Raw genomic sequence first — 13,240 nt, forward strand, 5'->3', positions numbered from 1 at the left:
GTGTGTGTTGTTGGGGGTTTTTTTGGTTTTGGGAAGTAGTTTGTATCATTGCTGTCATTGTAAGATGTCAGTGGTCAGCCACTGGCTTGCTTTGGACTTCTTGAAGAGCTTTGTGGAGCTTGGCTGCTGCTCACTCTACTTGTCACCCATTTATTGTACCTTTTATTTATTTGCTGCTTCACGTTAAGCAAAAGTGCTTAATTCTGAAATGTTTGTTTACGGAAGGAAAAAAGGGAAGTGTTGATTTTGGCAGCAACATTTCTGTGCCAGGTTATTCCCAGCATCTCCTTGATTTATAAAGGAAAGTTGGTGGGGACGGCTTGGAATGGAGGTGTGGAGAGCAAGAATTGACAGACACTGCTTGTACAGCACTGACAGGTAGATCTTGGGAATTGGGGGACTTACACCCACTTCCAGCAGTGTGCTCTGGTTCATGGGTGGCTTGCTTCCTACCACTTGGCAATAGGAAATGTGTTGGATTAATGTATTAGGATCACACTGTAAGTCACCTTTTGTTAACTAAGGTCATGGTATTTTGCAAAATAGGCAGAACAGGTAATGCCGATGATGCGAGGCACTTGAGTGACTATAATAGAGACACAGAGCTGCAGGGCTGTTCTCTTTGACTCCAGAGGAGATTTTTACTGTTTTTGGTTTTGTTCAGGGTCAGATTTCTTTTTCCCTTCCTTGATCTAATACAGAGAACAAATAATTAAATGGCCTTATGCTGCAAAGGTCCTACCTTCAGCATATTGCATGCCCTCACTAAGAACAGATAGAAAAGGGGACTTTGTTTCCTTCAGAGTCTGCAAAAAGCTCAGACTTAATAATCCTTATGTTATGGGGGGAAGGATTATGCCATCTGAAGAGGTAGCTTTGTCTATTGTAACTCCCTTTTCATACTTGAGTGAGGTAGATGTATGTTTTGCTGTATAAATACATCTATTTAAAAATAAATTTAATAAAAATACTTATTTTTATTTTCTTAAATAATTAGTGGGCCTGTAGCAGGAAATACTCAATGCTAAAACTTAGATAGTTCTTATATGGGACCGTACAAACAGGAGAAGATAAAATAATTTATTTAAAATAAGTTTCTTAAGTTTGCTAAGAAAATCTAAACATGTTTGGAGTACTCATTGGTATGTGAAGTAGTCTGGATAGTAATGTTATTAGGGAAAGTGGAAAAGACTTGATACCTGAAGCTTGAAACATTGTTTTCAAGCTTCTGTTAAAGCAGGAGAAATCTGTGCTTTGGGTAATTCTGGTGCACAATGTTTCCTGGTTGCAATTTGCTTCCTGGCTAATTTCTGACAATTTCTTACTAAATCTATAGTTTTGCATCCTTTTACACAGAAACAACACTTGACACACTACTGGAAAGCTCTTTTTTTCTCTGTTGAAGTTCTTCAGCAAAATTCTGCTGACAGAATTGTTGATTTGCTCTTTTTTTCTTGAAAGTAATTTTGATCTTGATCTTTTGCATTTAACTAATTTATACTTTCATGTAATAAGCATCTATAAAAATCAAACCAACCACCCCCAAACTATAAAATATCGCCCGACATTGATATTCACAGATGTTGCTTTTTTGAAAACTTTTATAATAACCAAGTCAAACAGTTTTTTGCTAAAAAGCTTTGATGTTTGCTTAAATCAACCTACCAGATGCCCCCAGTGGTATTTCATGATTGGTGTCTCTGGGAGGTTGTCAGAGATTTCGGTCAGATGGGCAATGTTTTTGCTAAGTGCTGTTGCTTAAATAATCACAAGTCAAAAATTAGTGGTCTTCTCCAGTGAGTTTCTCTTTATCCTTCTTTCTTAAAAGCTCTTCTAAATAATGAGACAAACTAAACTGAGAATTCATATAGAAATTTATATCTGAAAAGTTACAAACTGAAAATTTAACTAAACCAGAGTGCTATTTTGACAGCTGTGATTCAGTCTTCATGTTGAGGTGAGAAAGTAAAACATGACTCAGCAGTGATTTTTGTAATTGCAGAATTAGTCTTGTCCTATATAGAGAAAGTTTAATTGTAGGCCAGATTCTTGTTCACTCATTCTTTAAAAATAGTTTTTTCTTGCTGGAAAATGGTAGTAGCTTATGTTGAAGTGCTTGGTAACTCTTAAGTAACTCTGTAAGAGAACTGCAGTCCCTCTAGCTTCAGTAGAATGAAGAACGACTTCATTTGCATTTGGAGCAGAAGAGGAAGAATCCTTCCATGACTTAGCCAACAGTCTAAAACTCAGTTTATGGATTTTGTACTCCCCCCAGCCCCTGCTGTTCAACTTATGTTCAGTTTTATGCTGAAGATGGCAGAAGGTAAACTTGTAAAGTTTATGATACTGCTCTTTCTAGGAAGTCTGTTGGTGTAATTAAGCCACAGTTGAAGCCTCGAGAGCAGGATAGTCTGTTGGAGGTATCTGTTTCCCCTGGCATGGAGTGGGAATGCTGTTCTGCTTTACCTTCTGACTCCAGCTAATGAGATCTGCTAATGCACAGGAGTTGCATAAATCTTCACATATCATAGTACTGAAGCTCAGAGTTGCTCAGCTGGGAAATCTTGTATTCCCATGCAAGCCAACATGTCTTGCTACCTTATTCTTCTCAAGCATCTGTCTTTTATTAAAAAAATAGGATTGTTTCTTCTTATGCTTCTATATAAATATATATATATATATATGCATTTTTTTGCTGTCTGAATTGATTCATTATTAGTTTTTTTTCTTTTTGGTGATGGTGGGCTAGTGACTCAGGATTTGCTAGATCCCAGTGTCTGATGTGAACAGATACATCCCACAGCTGAGACCAGTAATTAGTATGGGAACACTAGCAGGACTGGAGAGGGCAATGTTAAAGTTACCAGGGCTGGAATCAAAAAGGTCTGTCAAGTGTACTTCCCTTCAAGTATTTTGCCTTGTTTATATGTTACACTGTGCATGTTATTTTCTTTAAAAAGAAGTATTTCTTGAAGCACCCAGGAATATTTATTTTTAGTATTTCTTAGGGTGTATTAATCTTTGTTTGTTAAATCATTCGTTTACTATTTGGGAAATGGTGATTTCTGGGTGAGTAGTTACTTAAATGTTGAGGAAGTACTGTGTTTCAGACTGGGCATCTGTCAATTGTTTAATGGTTGCTGTGATGTATTTGAATAAAATGAAGACCTGTGCAGAAGAAGGCAGGTTGCCAGCTACATAAAATTGAAAACTGGGACTGCAAATAGGTTAGACTAGGCAAAACGAACAATAAATGTCACAATTTCTGACCACTCAAGTTAAAATTATCCTTTTTTAAAGTGTTTTCTGAAGGTTAGAATAGGTCACCCCTTTAAAATGGATTCAGGTAATCAATTCAAAACTTACTTAGTGTTCAGATGAACAAATTTATTGTATACTTACAGAATTTTTCCAGAAAGATACTGATCCTGCACTGCCACTATCAGTGTCACTTTTTCCAAGTGTGATTGTGGAGGAGAATTTTTATTCTTATTTAGTACTTTTCACCATATTTGACTATTCCTACACTGTAATGCGCTTTCATTTTTACTGGTTTCTTTGTAGCCCAGGCAACCAAAATACATTTTAGAGGATGTCAGTGTTGTGTGCCCCAGCCCTTGAGGGATTAACTGTACAGCCTTGCTCTTTACAAATAGATGTGGTTGTGTTCTGAGCAGGATGGGAGTTGGTTGTTTTGTTTTGCTTTTTCCTTGCACATGCACAAGTGAAAATACGCTTCTTCCATCAAGTAAAGGTCAAAGGGTTGTTTTTGAAGCCAGGTTCCTATAATTTGAGGGGTGGGCATGAGGAGCACAGTGTTACCCTGTTTATGATGGCTCTGATTACTTTGTAAGTGTAACTTTTTTTCTTGTTTGCATTTTTAAAAATTTTCTTCTGTTTAGAAATTATGAAAGAAGAAATATTTTTCTTAACCCCATCCCAGTGTAAGGAAACTGATTACATTAAGTAATTTTTCAAGTATTTTTGCATCTATGCTTCAACAAAAGATAGGAACTAAAGACAATCTCATACACAGAAAAAAAGTTTGTCTCATTGATCCATCATGTGATATTCTAATTCTTTTTTTCTTTAACAGGTATCTTTCAGATGAAGGAATTGAAGCTTGCTTAAGTTCATCTGAAAAAGTTAATACAAATGATATTATCCTAGTTGCCCTTAATGTAAGTTATGGTAGTGAAATCATTTTTTCTGACAAATCATGCTAAAAATGGTAGATCTAATGGCTCAAGTATAGGTTTGTGTGTCTAAGTGTACCATTGTCTGTGTGATTTATGTAAAGGACAAAGTACTTACCTCTCTCCGTGCCTGTGTGAACTCTGAGTTTTGTTTGGAAAGAACACCTATTCCAAACTGCAAAACCCCTAGCAGAAGAAATGAACAGATTTAGCAGAGGAAAGTATTTTTTTGTTTATGAAATGTAAAACTAAAGTCAAACTACAAGCAGTAATACAACCAGAAGTTCTGTGTAATGATACAAGTATGAAATTTTAGTGCAAAATAAGTTTGTTGGGATGAATAAAACATCCTTACTTTTACTTCTGGACATGATACTCCTTAAAGCACATTCAGACTACATATCCAGTGTTGTCTACATATTTATGTAACTAAAACCAGGTTTTTTTCTTTACTGTAGAAATCTGGATTAGTAGTCATAATTCTGGCAAAAAATGAACAAGGAATATACAAGATAGAGCAACATCTTCGAAGCAATAAACCATATTTTTGAGGATATGAGAAAAGTGTGCATGTGAATCCCTGTTTTTTAGAATTCTAGTATATATTGTTGGTAAACATTAGCAAGTCTACTGCCTTTCTAAATTTGTGTATTTGTTATTTTATTTTAACATATTCTATCAAATCCATACTCAGATGTTTTAAAGCTTGTCTGTACTTTATAAAGTTTAATATAAACTTTGTCCTTTGTAATAACTATATGTTGTTTCAAGACGGAACAGAATGTAGTCGAATGCTTAAGATAAAAGTGTTCTTCCTTGATGAAATTAGAAATAATAAAATAATGAAATTATGTGAGAGTTGTTGGGGATTATTTTGTCCACCCTCAAGATTCAACCACTAGATGGTTTTAGATGATACTCTGAAAAAGAGTGTCCCCTCTGCTCCTTTCACTTATTCTTTAAAGCTTATGTTCAATCATTCGTGCATGCAGGCAGCAGTTCATGTAAGGAATAGGAAAAGAATTAAAGCAAAATTATAATGTAAAGATGCAAAGAATGTAATAGAAAACATGCAAAGGGTAAGCATTTGATTTCTGGACCAGAGCAGCATGCCCATATATTTGAGAACACATTGCTACTTTATACAGACCCAAATAAAATACTTGTGAGTTGCTGGGTATTACCCTGCATGTGCTGGAACAAGTAGTGACATGATCATTTGTGCTTGTGTTGCTATTTCAGATTTGTTTGATAGATAATAAAAATAAACCAGAAATGTTGCACAAGAACTCCAAAGCCAGATTTAATTACTTATCACTTTTTATCATTAAGTCAGTTGTTTTTGTGCCCAGGTTAACTTGTCTGTTGAGAAAGTAGAGAGTTGCAGTGTGTCTTTAATGGCAGGATAACAGTGAATTTATATTCCACTTCTTACAAATTCTTCTTGACTACTAGAGGTGTGTTTCAGGCAGTAGAAATCAAGAAGTCAGCTGACCTTTTTTACCTTTTTGGAGTGTGTGTGAATTGCTTAAATAAGTGTGAAATAGACATAAATGTATCTTGAGTCCTTCAAATGTTTTTATTTTGTCTAAGAACTTAAAAAGAATTTGTAAAAGTTGTGTCCCCTTCCTACTGCTCTGACTACAAAGCTGGAGACTTCACCAAGGGCAAGTCCTGTCTGAGCAACCCAGTTGTCTTCTGTGATGAGGTGACTGCGTAAGTGGACAAGGGAAGGGCTACAGATGTCATTTAGCTGGACTTCTGTAAAGCCTTTGACACAGTCCCTGAGAACATCCTTCTTTCTAAACTGGAGAAAGATGGATTTTAATGAATGGTTAGAGGCATAAGAAAGTAGTTGGACAGTCCCATCCACAGGGTAGTGGTCAATGGCTCAGAGTCCCAATGGACATCAGTGATGAGTGGTGTCCCCTCAGGGATTTGTATTGGGATCAGCGTCACTAAATGTCTTCATTAATGACACAGATGAAGGGACAAGGTACAAACTCAGCAAATTTGCAGATGACAGCAAGCTGAGTAGTGAACTTGACACACCTGAAGGACAGGATGCTGTCTAGACTGACCTGGGCAAGCTCAAGAAATGGATGCATGGGAATCTCCCATGGGAATCTTTAACAAGGCCAAGTGCAAAGTGCTGCACCCAGGTTGGGGCAACCCCCAGTATCAACACAGGCTGGGCAGATGAATGGATCAAGAGCAGCCCTGCTGAGAACAGCTTGGGGGTGCTGCTGAGTGAGGGGCTGGACCCAGCCATGTGCACTCCCAGCCCAGAGAGCCAAATGTGTCCTGGGCTGCAGCAAAAGCAGCATGGACAGCAGGGCAAGGGAGGGGATTCTGCTCCTCTGCTCCCCTCTGGTGAGACCCCACCTGGGGTGCTGCATCCAGCTTTGGGGATCCCTGTGCAGGAAGGACACTGACCTGTTGAAACAAGTCCAGAGGAGAGACACCAAGACGATTAGAGAGATGGAGCAGGTCTCCTGTGAGGAAAGGCTGGGAGAATTGGGATGGTTCAGCCTGGAAAAGAGAAGATTTGGGGATGACCTAATTGTGGCCTTCCAGGGCCTGAAAGAAGCTTATGAGAAAGATGGAGAGAGAGACTTTTTACAAGGACACATAGTGAAAGGACAAGGGGGAATGGCTTCAATCTAACAGTGGGTTTAGGCTAGATATTAGGAGGAAATTCTTTACTGTGAGGGTGGTGAGGCACTGGAACAGGTTGCCCAGAGAAGTCATGGATGCCCCATCCCTGGAAGTGTTTAAGGGTGGGTTGGATGGGACTCGAGCAATATGGCCTTAGTGGAAGGTGTACCCTGCCCACAGGAAGGGAGTTGGAACTAGATGTTCTTTAAGGTCCCTTTCAACCCAAACCATTCTATGATGGTTCTATGATATGGATACAGAACACACAGGAACAGTTTGTAGGAGCCTGTGTGCAATTCAGAGATAGACAACTGACAGATGACAGATGAGTTTCCTCCGATGGGCTCAGATTGAAAACTGAATGTGCTTCCTTATCACTACCTGGCTAACTTGTGCAACAGAGGATTGGGCATTTATGCCTTCTATAGATACTCAGTAAATATACTAAAAACATATTCCTATGATTGCTTTTTCTATTTGTAACATACCAGTATTTCTCACTGAAAACCAGAGTAAATCAATTGTTTACAATATTTCAGATACTAAAATACAGTCCTGCTTGGTTCTAGATCAGGATGCCAGAACAGTAGGCTATTGACATGTCTTAATGGCAAGTTACTGTTCAAGTTCTTGTAGTAATTACATTTAGCACATTTTCTTTTGAAAGAGTTGTTTATGACCATAATAAGTAAGGATTTGTGCATGTAAAAAGACAGAAACTAAAAATACTTTTCTCTAAGTGCCAGCTGGAGAGCAAAGAAAGATGTTTTACCTCTATTAAACCTCATAGCTATGTTTGACAATTAAACATTACATAGTTATTTGGTTTTGTCTATTTAAAAGCATTTTAATCAACACTGAAAATGTACTTAAGAATATAATTTAAAAGGCAAAAGGATTTCTTCTGTAAACTCTTGAGTTGCTGAATTTTTTATCACACACAGAGGAGTGGATTTCTGTAATAAAGAGTTGTCATTATGGAAAAAATGCTATTCTTTTTCCTATGTTATGTTTTTTGTTTTTTTCTTTTTTTTAAGTGCATATTTTAAGTTAATATTTTCTTGTCTTCTGTAATCATTTCAGACAGATTTAAGAACGATTGGCAAGAAATTCCTCCCCAGTGACATCAATGGTGGGAAGGTGGAAAAGGTAGGCAGTATTTTTACTTCACTTTTCTGTAGTCTGTGATTTCTGTGTGATGAGAGTCTTCTATGGCACATTAGTCTGGTTTTGTCATTACTTCACATACAAAATCCCCCAATGTTTGAATATTATACAGTGTAAATATATGAACATAAGTTTCATAAAAGAGGACCTTTTGGTTTTTATTTCACAAGTTTGAAATGCTTAAAAAAAATCTGGACAATCCTAGCAACTTCATTTGCTGCTGGAAAGTCATTTAACCTGTTTGGTCTTTACATTGTATCAGAATTTCATTTTTTCTCCTGTATTATCCTGAGAGAGCAACAAAGCAGGCCAGGAATAAGTTGAAGTAGCTGTTTGCTTCTGATACATAGTAATACATGTTAATGCTGTGTTACTTGCCTACTGCCATCCATGGCTGCAGCTATGTGCTTTATTTAATTTTCCTATGACTGTGTGTCCTACAGGTTACGTGAATACAACACGTTAGATGGTGTAACACTTTCTGTGCTAGAGTATTGTACTTGAAACTTGGATGTGCTAGATTTTAATGCATGGTGTGTGTTTAGATAAAAATGAAGTTTTGTCCCCTTCTGTATACCCTTCCTGTTTTGTTCCTTACATGTGATTCAGAGAGTGGATAAATGAAGAAATTTTATTTTAAAATTAGCACGGTTCTCACTTCAATTCTTTATCTCTTACTTCAAATACTGACAGTCTATCACTGATGTGAAAGTTCTGGGGAAACATATTTCTTTACTGTTGAAATTCAGGTACTGGTAAGTTAGGGTGGGTTTGTTTTAAAAAAGCAAGACTGATTGGTGAGAGAGGCTGTTAAGAGCTGTTTGGATTTGTTTACTCTGTTGTCTAAATGGAGTGGTCAGTGCTGTAAGCACAGACTTCTGCAAGAAAAAAAGCACAAATGTTATTGCCATTTATGCAAAGAACACTTGATAGAGAGTCCATTGCAGGATTGCAGATTTTAGCTAGGCAGCAGTCTATGCATGCAGCATATTACTTAGTAAACTAACTTTATGGGAAGAGTTTTATTAACTTTATCTATATTCATAGATCTTTAGAAAATTGCTCTAAGAAAACCCAAACCAGACACTTGCAAACCATTTCCTGGAGGGTGATAGTCCTTCAGGTTTTGGAAAGAGTGATTGCACAGAAAAAAATCTGATTGAGAAGGACTCCTATTTATAATTTTTAGCTCAAGCTATTAGAGAATATGCTGAATCCTTGCTTTCTTAACTGTAATTTCCTTTTTTTGAGTAACATAAAGCAAATCTGACTCCTTAATCAGTGCTGCTGTTTAGCTTGCAATGTCTGCAAATACATTATGTTACAGAGCTATGTCTTTACAAAAAAGAATATTTGCTTTATGGGAGAGGAACAACTTCTTAGTATAATCTCTCAGTAGAAAGTATTAATTTGTTGTTTAGAAATGTTTCAGTGAAAAATAGAAACTGTGTGCTACTATTGTTCCTCTCAGCCAAGACTAATATTAGTATTATTTACCTGTATCTTGAGAACCTATGATGTATTTCCATCTTGCATAGAAAATAACTTTATTTTGAAGTATTATTATAATAGGCAAATAGCTTCATAAAAGCTGGGAGAGTCCTAATATGAAACGTGGGTATTTGACCACTATAGATGGTTATCAACTTCAGTCATTAATACACAGAGCTATTTCACTCACTCATTAATATGCATGTTTTATATGGTTTTAAAAAAATAAATATTACCAGTATTAACCACAAGATGGCCACATTTGCATAGGATTTGGAAAAACTGAATCCTCACATTTCTATCAAGATGACTATATACTATAAATATATTTTAAGTATTTTTAAAGGAATAGAAGTGCAAAGAAGACTATAAAGTTATAACATATAACTTAATAGCTGTTACATTTAAAGTGTTAGTGGTTTTCTTTTGAGAACTTAGTTTCATTACAATGGAAACATTAATTGCAGAAGAAGCATTCAGAAAGGATTTGTGTTCTCGGAGAGTTCCTTTCTGAGTGCTGACAAATTGATGGTAAGCAGTTGAAAACATAAGGTACCAGCAATTTAATTCCTGTTAAAGGCTACTCATATGCGTCCCAATTTCTGTTTCATTGTTTTTTTGATTGTGGATTTTTGTTTCCTACAGCCTTTTTTATTTTTATTTTTATTAAAATGATGATCAGATTTGCTGTTCCAGTTAAAACTGAACTGCATTTAGAAAAGCTTCTTTCAGTGAGAGTGATTTATACATCAGATCTTCTATTGCCGTCATAGTAAAGCTACTGTGCTCCTATTCTCTTATTTATTAATCTCTCTTTTCTTTATATATGCTTACCTGCTGGTTATCTGCTCTCATTTTTCTGGGCTACCTATTCTGTTTCTTCAAGGTTAAAAGCCGGTGAAATGTGCACTTTTTAATCTTTCACTGTCTTTTAGGAGCTAGAGATCAGTTGAGCAGCCACAGACAATTTTTATTTTTCAGAGAAATCAAAATGACTCAGCTGTAGCTGAAATGTTGCAAATGGTTTAGGTGGTTGTTTTGGGCTTGGGTTTTTCAGGTGGGTTTATTTTGCTTTATTTTGGTGTTTTGTGTTCATAGTGGTTTTGTTTTATTTGGGGGTATTGTTTGTTTGTTTGTTTTGTGGTTTTTTTTAGTTACTGTTTTTATTTTTTGTAACATAGATTGTGGTGTGTATAGTAGGGTATCCATTTTTATGTAATCACCAGAAAAGCGATGTCCCTTCAGTTAGTTGTGTTTTGATTGGACCATTGTTTAAAGAAGCTATATTTCTAGTTGGTGTTTATAAAGCAGTTGTACTTGAAATTTCCTCTTGATCCAAACAGATAGGCTTCTAAGCTGTTTTTATCTTTCTTTAGAAGACTTGTCAGTGACACCCTGCAGTACAGCATGTGAAATCTTATCTGGACTCCATACTATGTTCGACAGTATCGGTGTTTTTGTTTGTTTTCCTCCCCAACTGTTTTCATTCACTTCTGTTTTATAATTGGTATCTCAGAGATGTGTGAAGCACTGCAACTCTTTCTCTGAAAAAGCCATTTTTATCAGGCTTTAGAACATACAGTACATGAGTGATAGAAATTGAACATGATCAAATTACACTTTTCTTTGCCTGGGGGCATCTGTTGGTGTGTCTAGATATTGCCATGTGTTTGCTTAACAGTGCTCATAGTTTTGTCTTTTCTGTTTGACTTACCTAGCTGGAAGGGCCATGTGTCCTGCAAATACAGAAAATCCGCAATGTTGCTGCACCAAAGGATAACGAAGAATCTCAGGCTGCTCCCAGAATGTTACGTTTACAGATGACTGATGGACACACAAGCTGCACAGCTATAGAATACAGTAGCATGTCAAAAATAAGGTGAACAACTTTCTTTTCCAGGTTTTGCTTTGATACTTCAATGTCCTTGAAAAATGGAGTGTCCTTAGTATTTGATAAAAAAAATTGCTTGACAAAAGAGGCTTCCTTCTTGGATTTGTATATAAAGGAGAAACTTAAATTCAGCATGCAAAGGTATATATGAATGTAATTTACAGTTCAGTTTATGCTGAAGTACATAATGGAAGAAAGTGGATTTCTGCAGCCATCTACTGAGTTGTAGTTTCACGCCACACAGCATTTTGGGGGTGTGTGTAAACTTGGGCCAAATCCCCAATTTTTAGTAGTAGTAGATCTTTTGCCTTACCTTTGTAGCAGGAATGCCACGGGCTTGACACTCCTAAGCCAATGCAACTAATACTGCTTGACCATGGGGAGGCCTTTAACTTGGATGTTTCTTCAGTTAAAAGTGAAGGGTAAGAAAGCTGATTTACTGATGAACATGGGGATGTTTTGTGTGTTTGGTTATGGAGATGCTAAAAACGATCTCTGGTGTTTAGTCTGCAGAGTCATGGTGTGTTCTGCACTCCTCTAATTCAGTTAACTTTGGTTTAAAAAAAATCCTTTTTCTTCTTTCTCTGCTAGCTGCAACAGTTAGATATAGATGTGTACTTAATTTTTGAATGTCATCTTTTACTGTTAAACTGTTCCTTCTGAGCAGGAGCCAGCTTGCAGTTTAGAGTGATGCTATCAGAACATTTAATGATATTTTAATTTTAGCTTGAGCCAGCACAACTTGGAATATCATATTCCAATGCAAATATAAAGAGAGCAGTAAAGGAAGGCAAACAGACTCCTGTGTAAGTAGATTCTAGATCACAAAATATTTAAAGATGAACACCCAGTACAAGACATAATTTGAAAGCTTTTCGATAAAAATCTCAAAAATGTTAGAGAACTCATCACTCTAGTAATGCTGTGAGCTCTTCCTTTTACATAACATTTAAAGATTTAATTTGTATTATATGTAATTGTTTAAAGTTTGATGTTGGACTATTAAACTGCAATAATATGCTGTTTCAGTACATAGTATTACTTGAAATAAATAAAAATCACAATTTTCCTTTAAATTATAGGTTTTCATGACTATGGTTTCCATTTACCCCTCTCCTCTTGCCTAATATTAATTTTTTTTCTGTATTTCTTTCATGTGTATTTTTTGATCTCATTTTCTTTGCTTTTATCAGAACAATCCAAAAATCCATTAACTTTGCTAAGGTTAAATGCCACTGGTACTGTAATTGCCTCACTCTGCTATGAATGTTCCTCACCATGTGGTATGGGCCTGTGATTGCAGTAGTAGCTTTAGCATATTTTAAAGAGATTATTGGCTCTCAGTTGTAAGGTTTGAACTGTCTTTGTCCTTCTTCACAAGAAGAAGCAGTTTCCATATTGCACTGCTTGTCATGTCTTTCGATTACATGTTGGAAATACATGCTTCTTTTATTCTTGTGCTGTTGCTTTTCCTAGGGTAGGTTCACTTGAGAAGAAGGTAAGGTGGCTCCTTGTGGGAGCTGATGACAGAAAGTATTCGTATGTTTTTAAATTACAGAGTAATAAGGGCTACGAGATACATGGTTTTCGTATTTATTCTAGTACAGTCCTAGCTCTTAGCAATGTGTAGAAAGGTTCCTTTCTAACCACTCTGTGTTTACTAAGTTCAATGTCTAAAAAAAATGAGATGATTAGTATCTGGAGATCCACTCTTAACTGTAAATATGAGGAACCTACCTCAAAGCCAGTTGTCTAAGAATATTGTCTGTTAGTCTAAACAAATCATATCCTCAGTTTGATATTGTGAAATTGAATGTTAACCAAACAGACAGATTGC

The 13,240-nt window shown here is 36.3% G+C and overlaps 1 protein-coding gene across 3 annotated transcripts in view; it reads left to right on the forward strand.

Moving 5' to 3' along the window:
- Positions 1 to 13,240, forward strand: part of TDRD3 (tudor domain containing 3) — an 88,113-nt gene that overhangs the window by 35,272 nt on the left and 39,601 nt on the right. For 2 of the 3 annotated variants that reach the window (XM_032099873.1, XM_032099874.1), the window contains exons 2-4: positions 4,097 to 4,181; positions 7,938 to 8,003; positions 11,231 to 11,391. In XM_032099873.1, the coding sequence (XP_031955764.1) occupies positions 4,097 to 4,181; positions 7,938 to 8,003; positions 11,231 to 11,391 (312 nt within the window). Of the gene's footprint in view, positions 1 to 4,096; positions 4,182 to 7,937; positions 8,004 to 11,230; positions 11,392 to 13,240 lie in introns of those variants that run through there. The other variant, XM_032099876.1, reaches the window with a different exon arrangement.

This window comes from Corvus moneduloides, chromosome 2 (assembly GCF_009650955.1).
Source record: "Corvus moneduloides isolate bCorMon1 chromosome 2, bCorMon1.pri, whole genome shotgun sequence".
In the NCBI taxonomy this organism is placed as follows: Eukaryota; Metazoa; Chordata; class Aves; order Passeriformes; family Corvidae; genus Corvus; species Corvus moneduloides.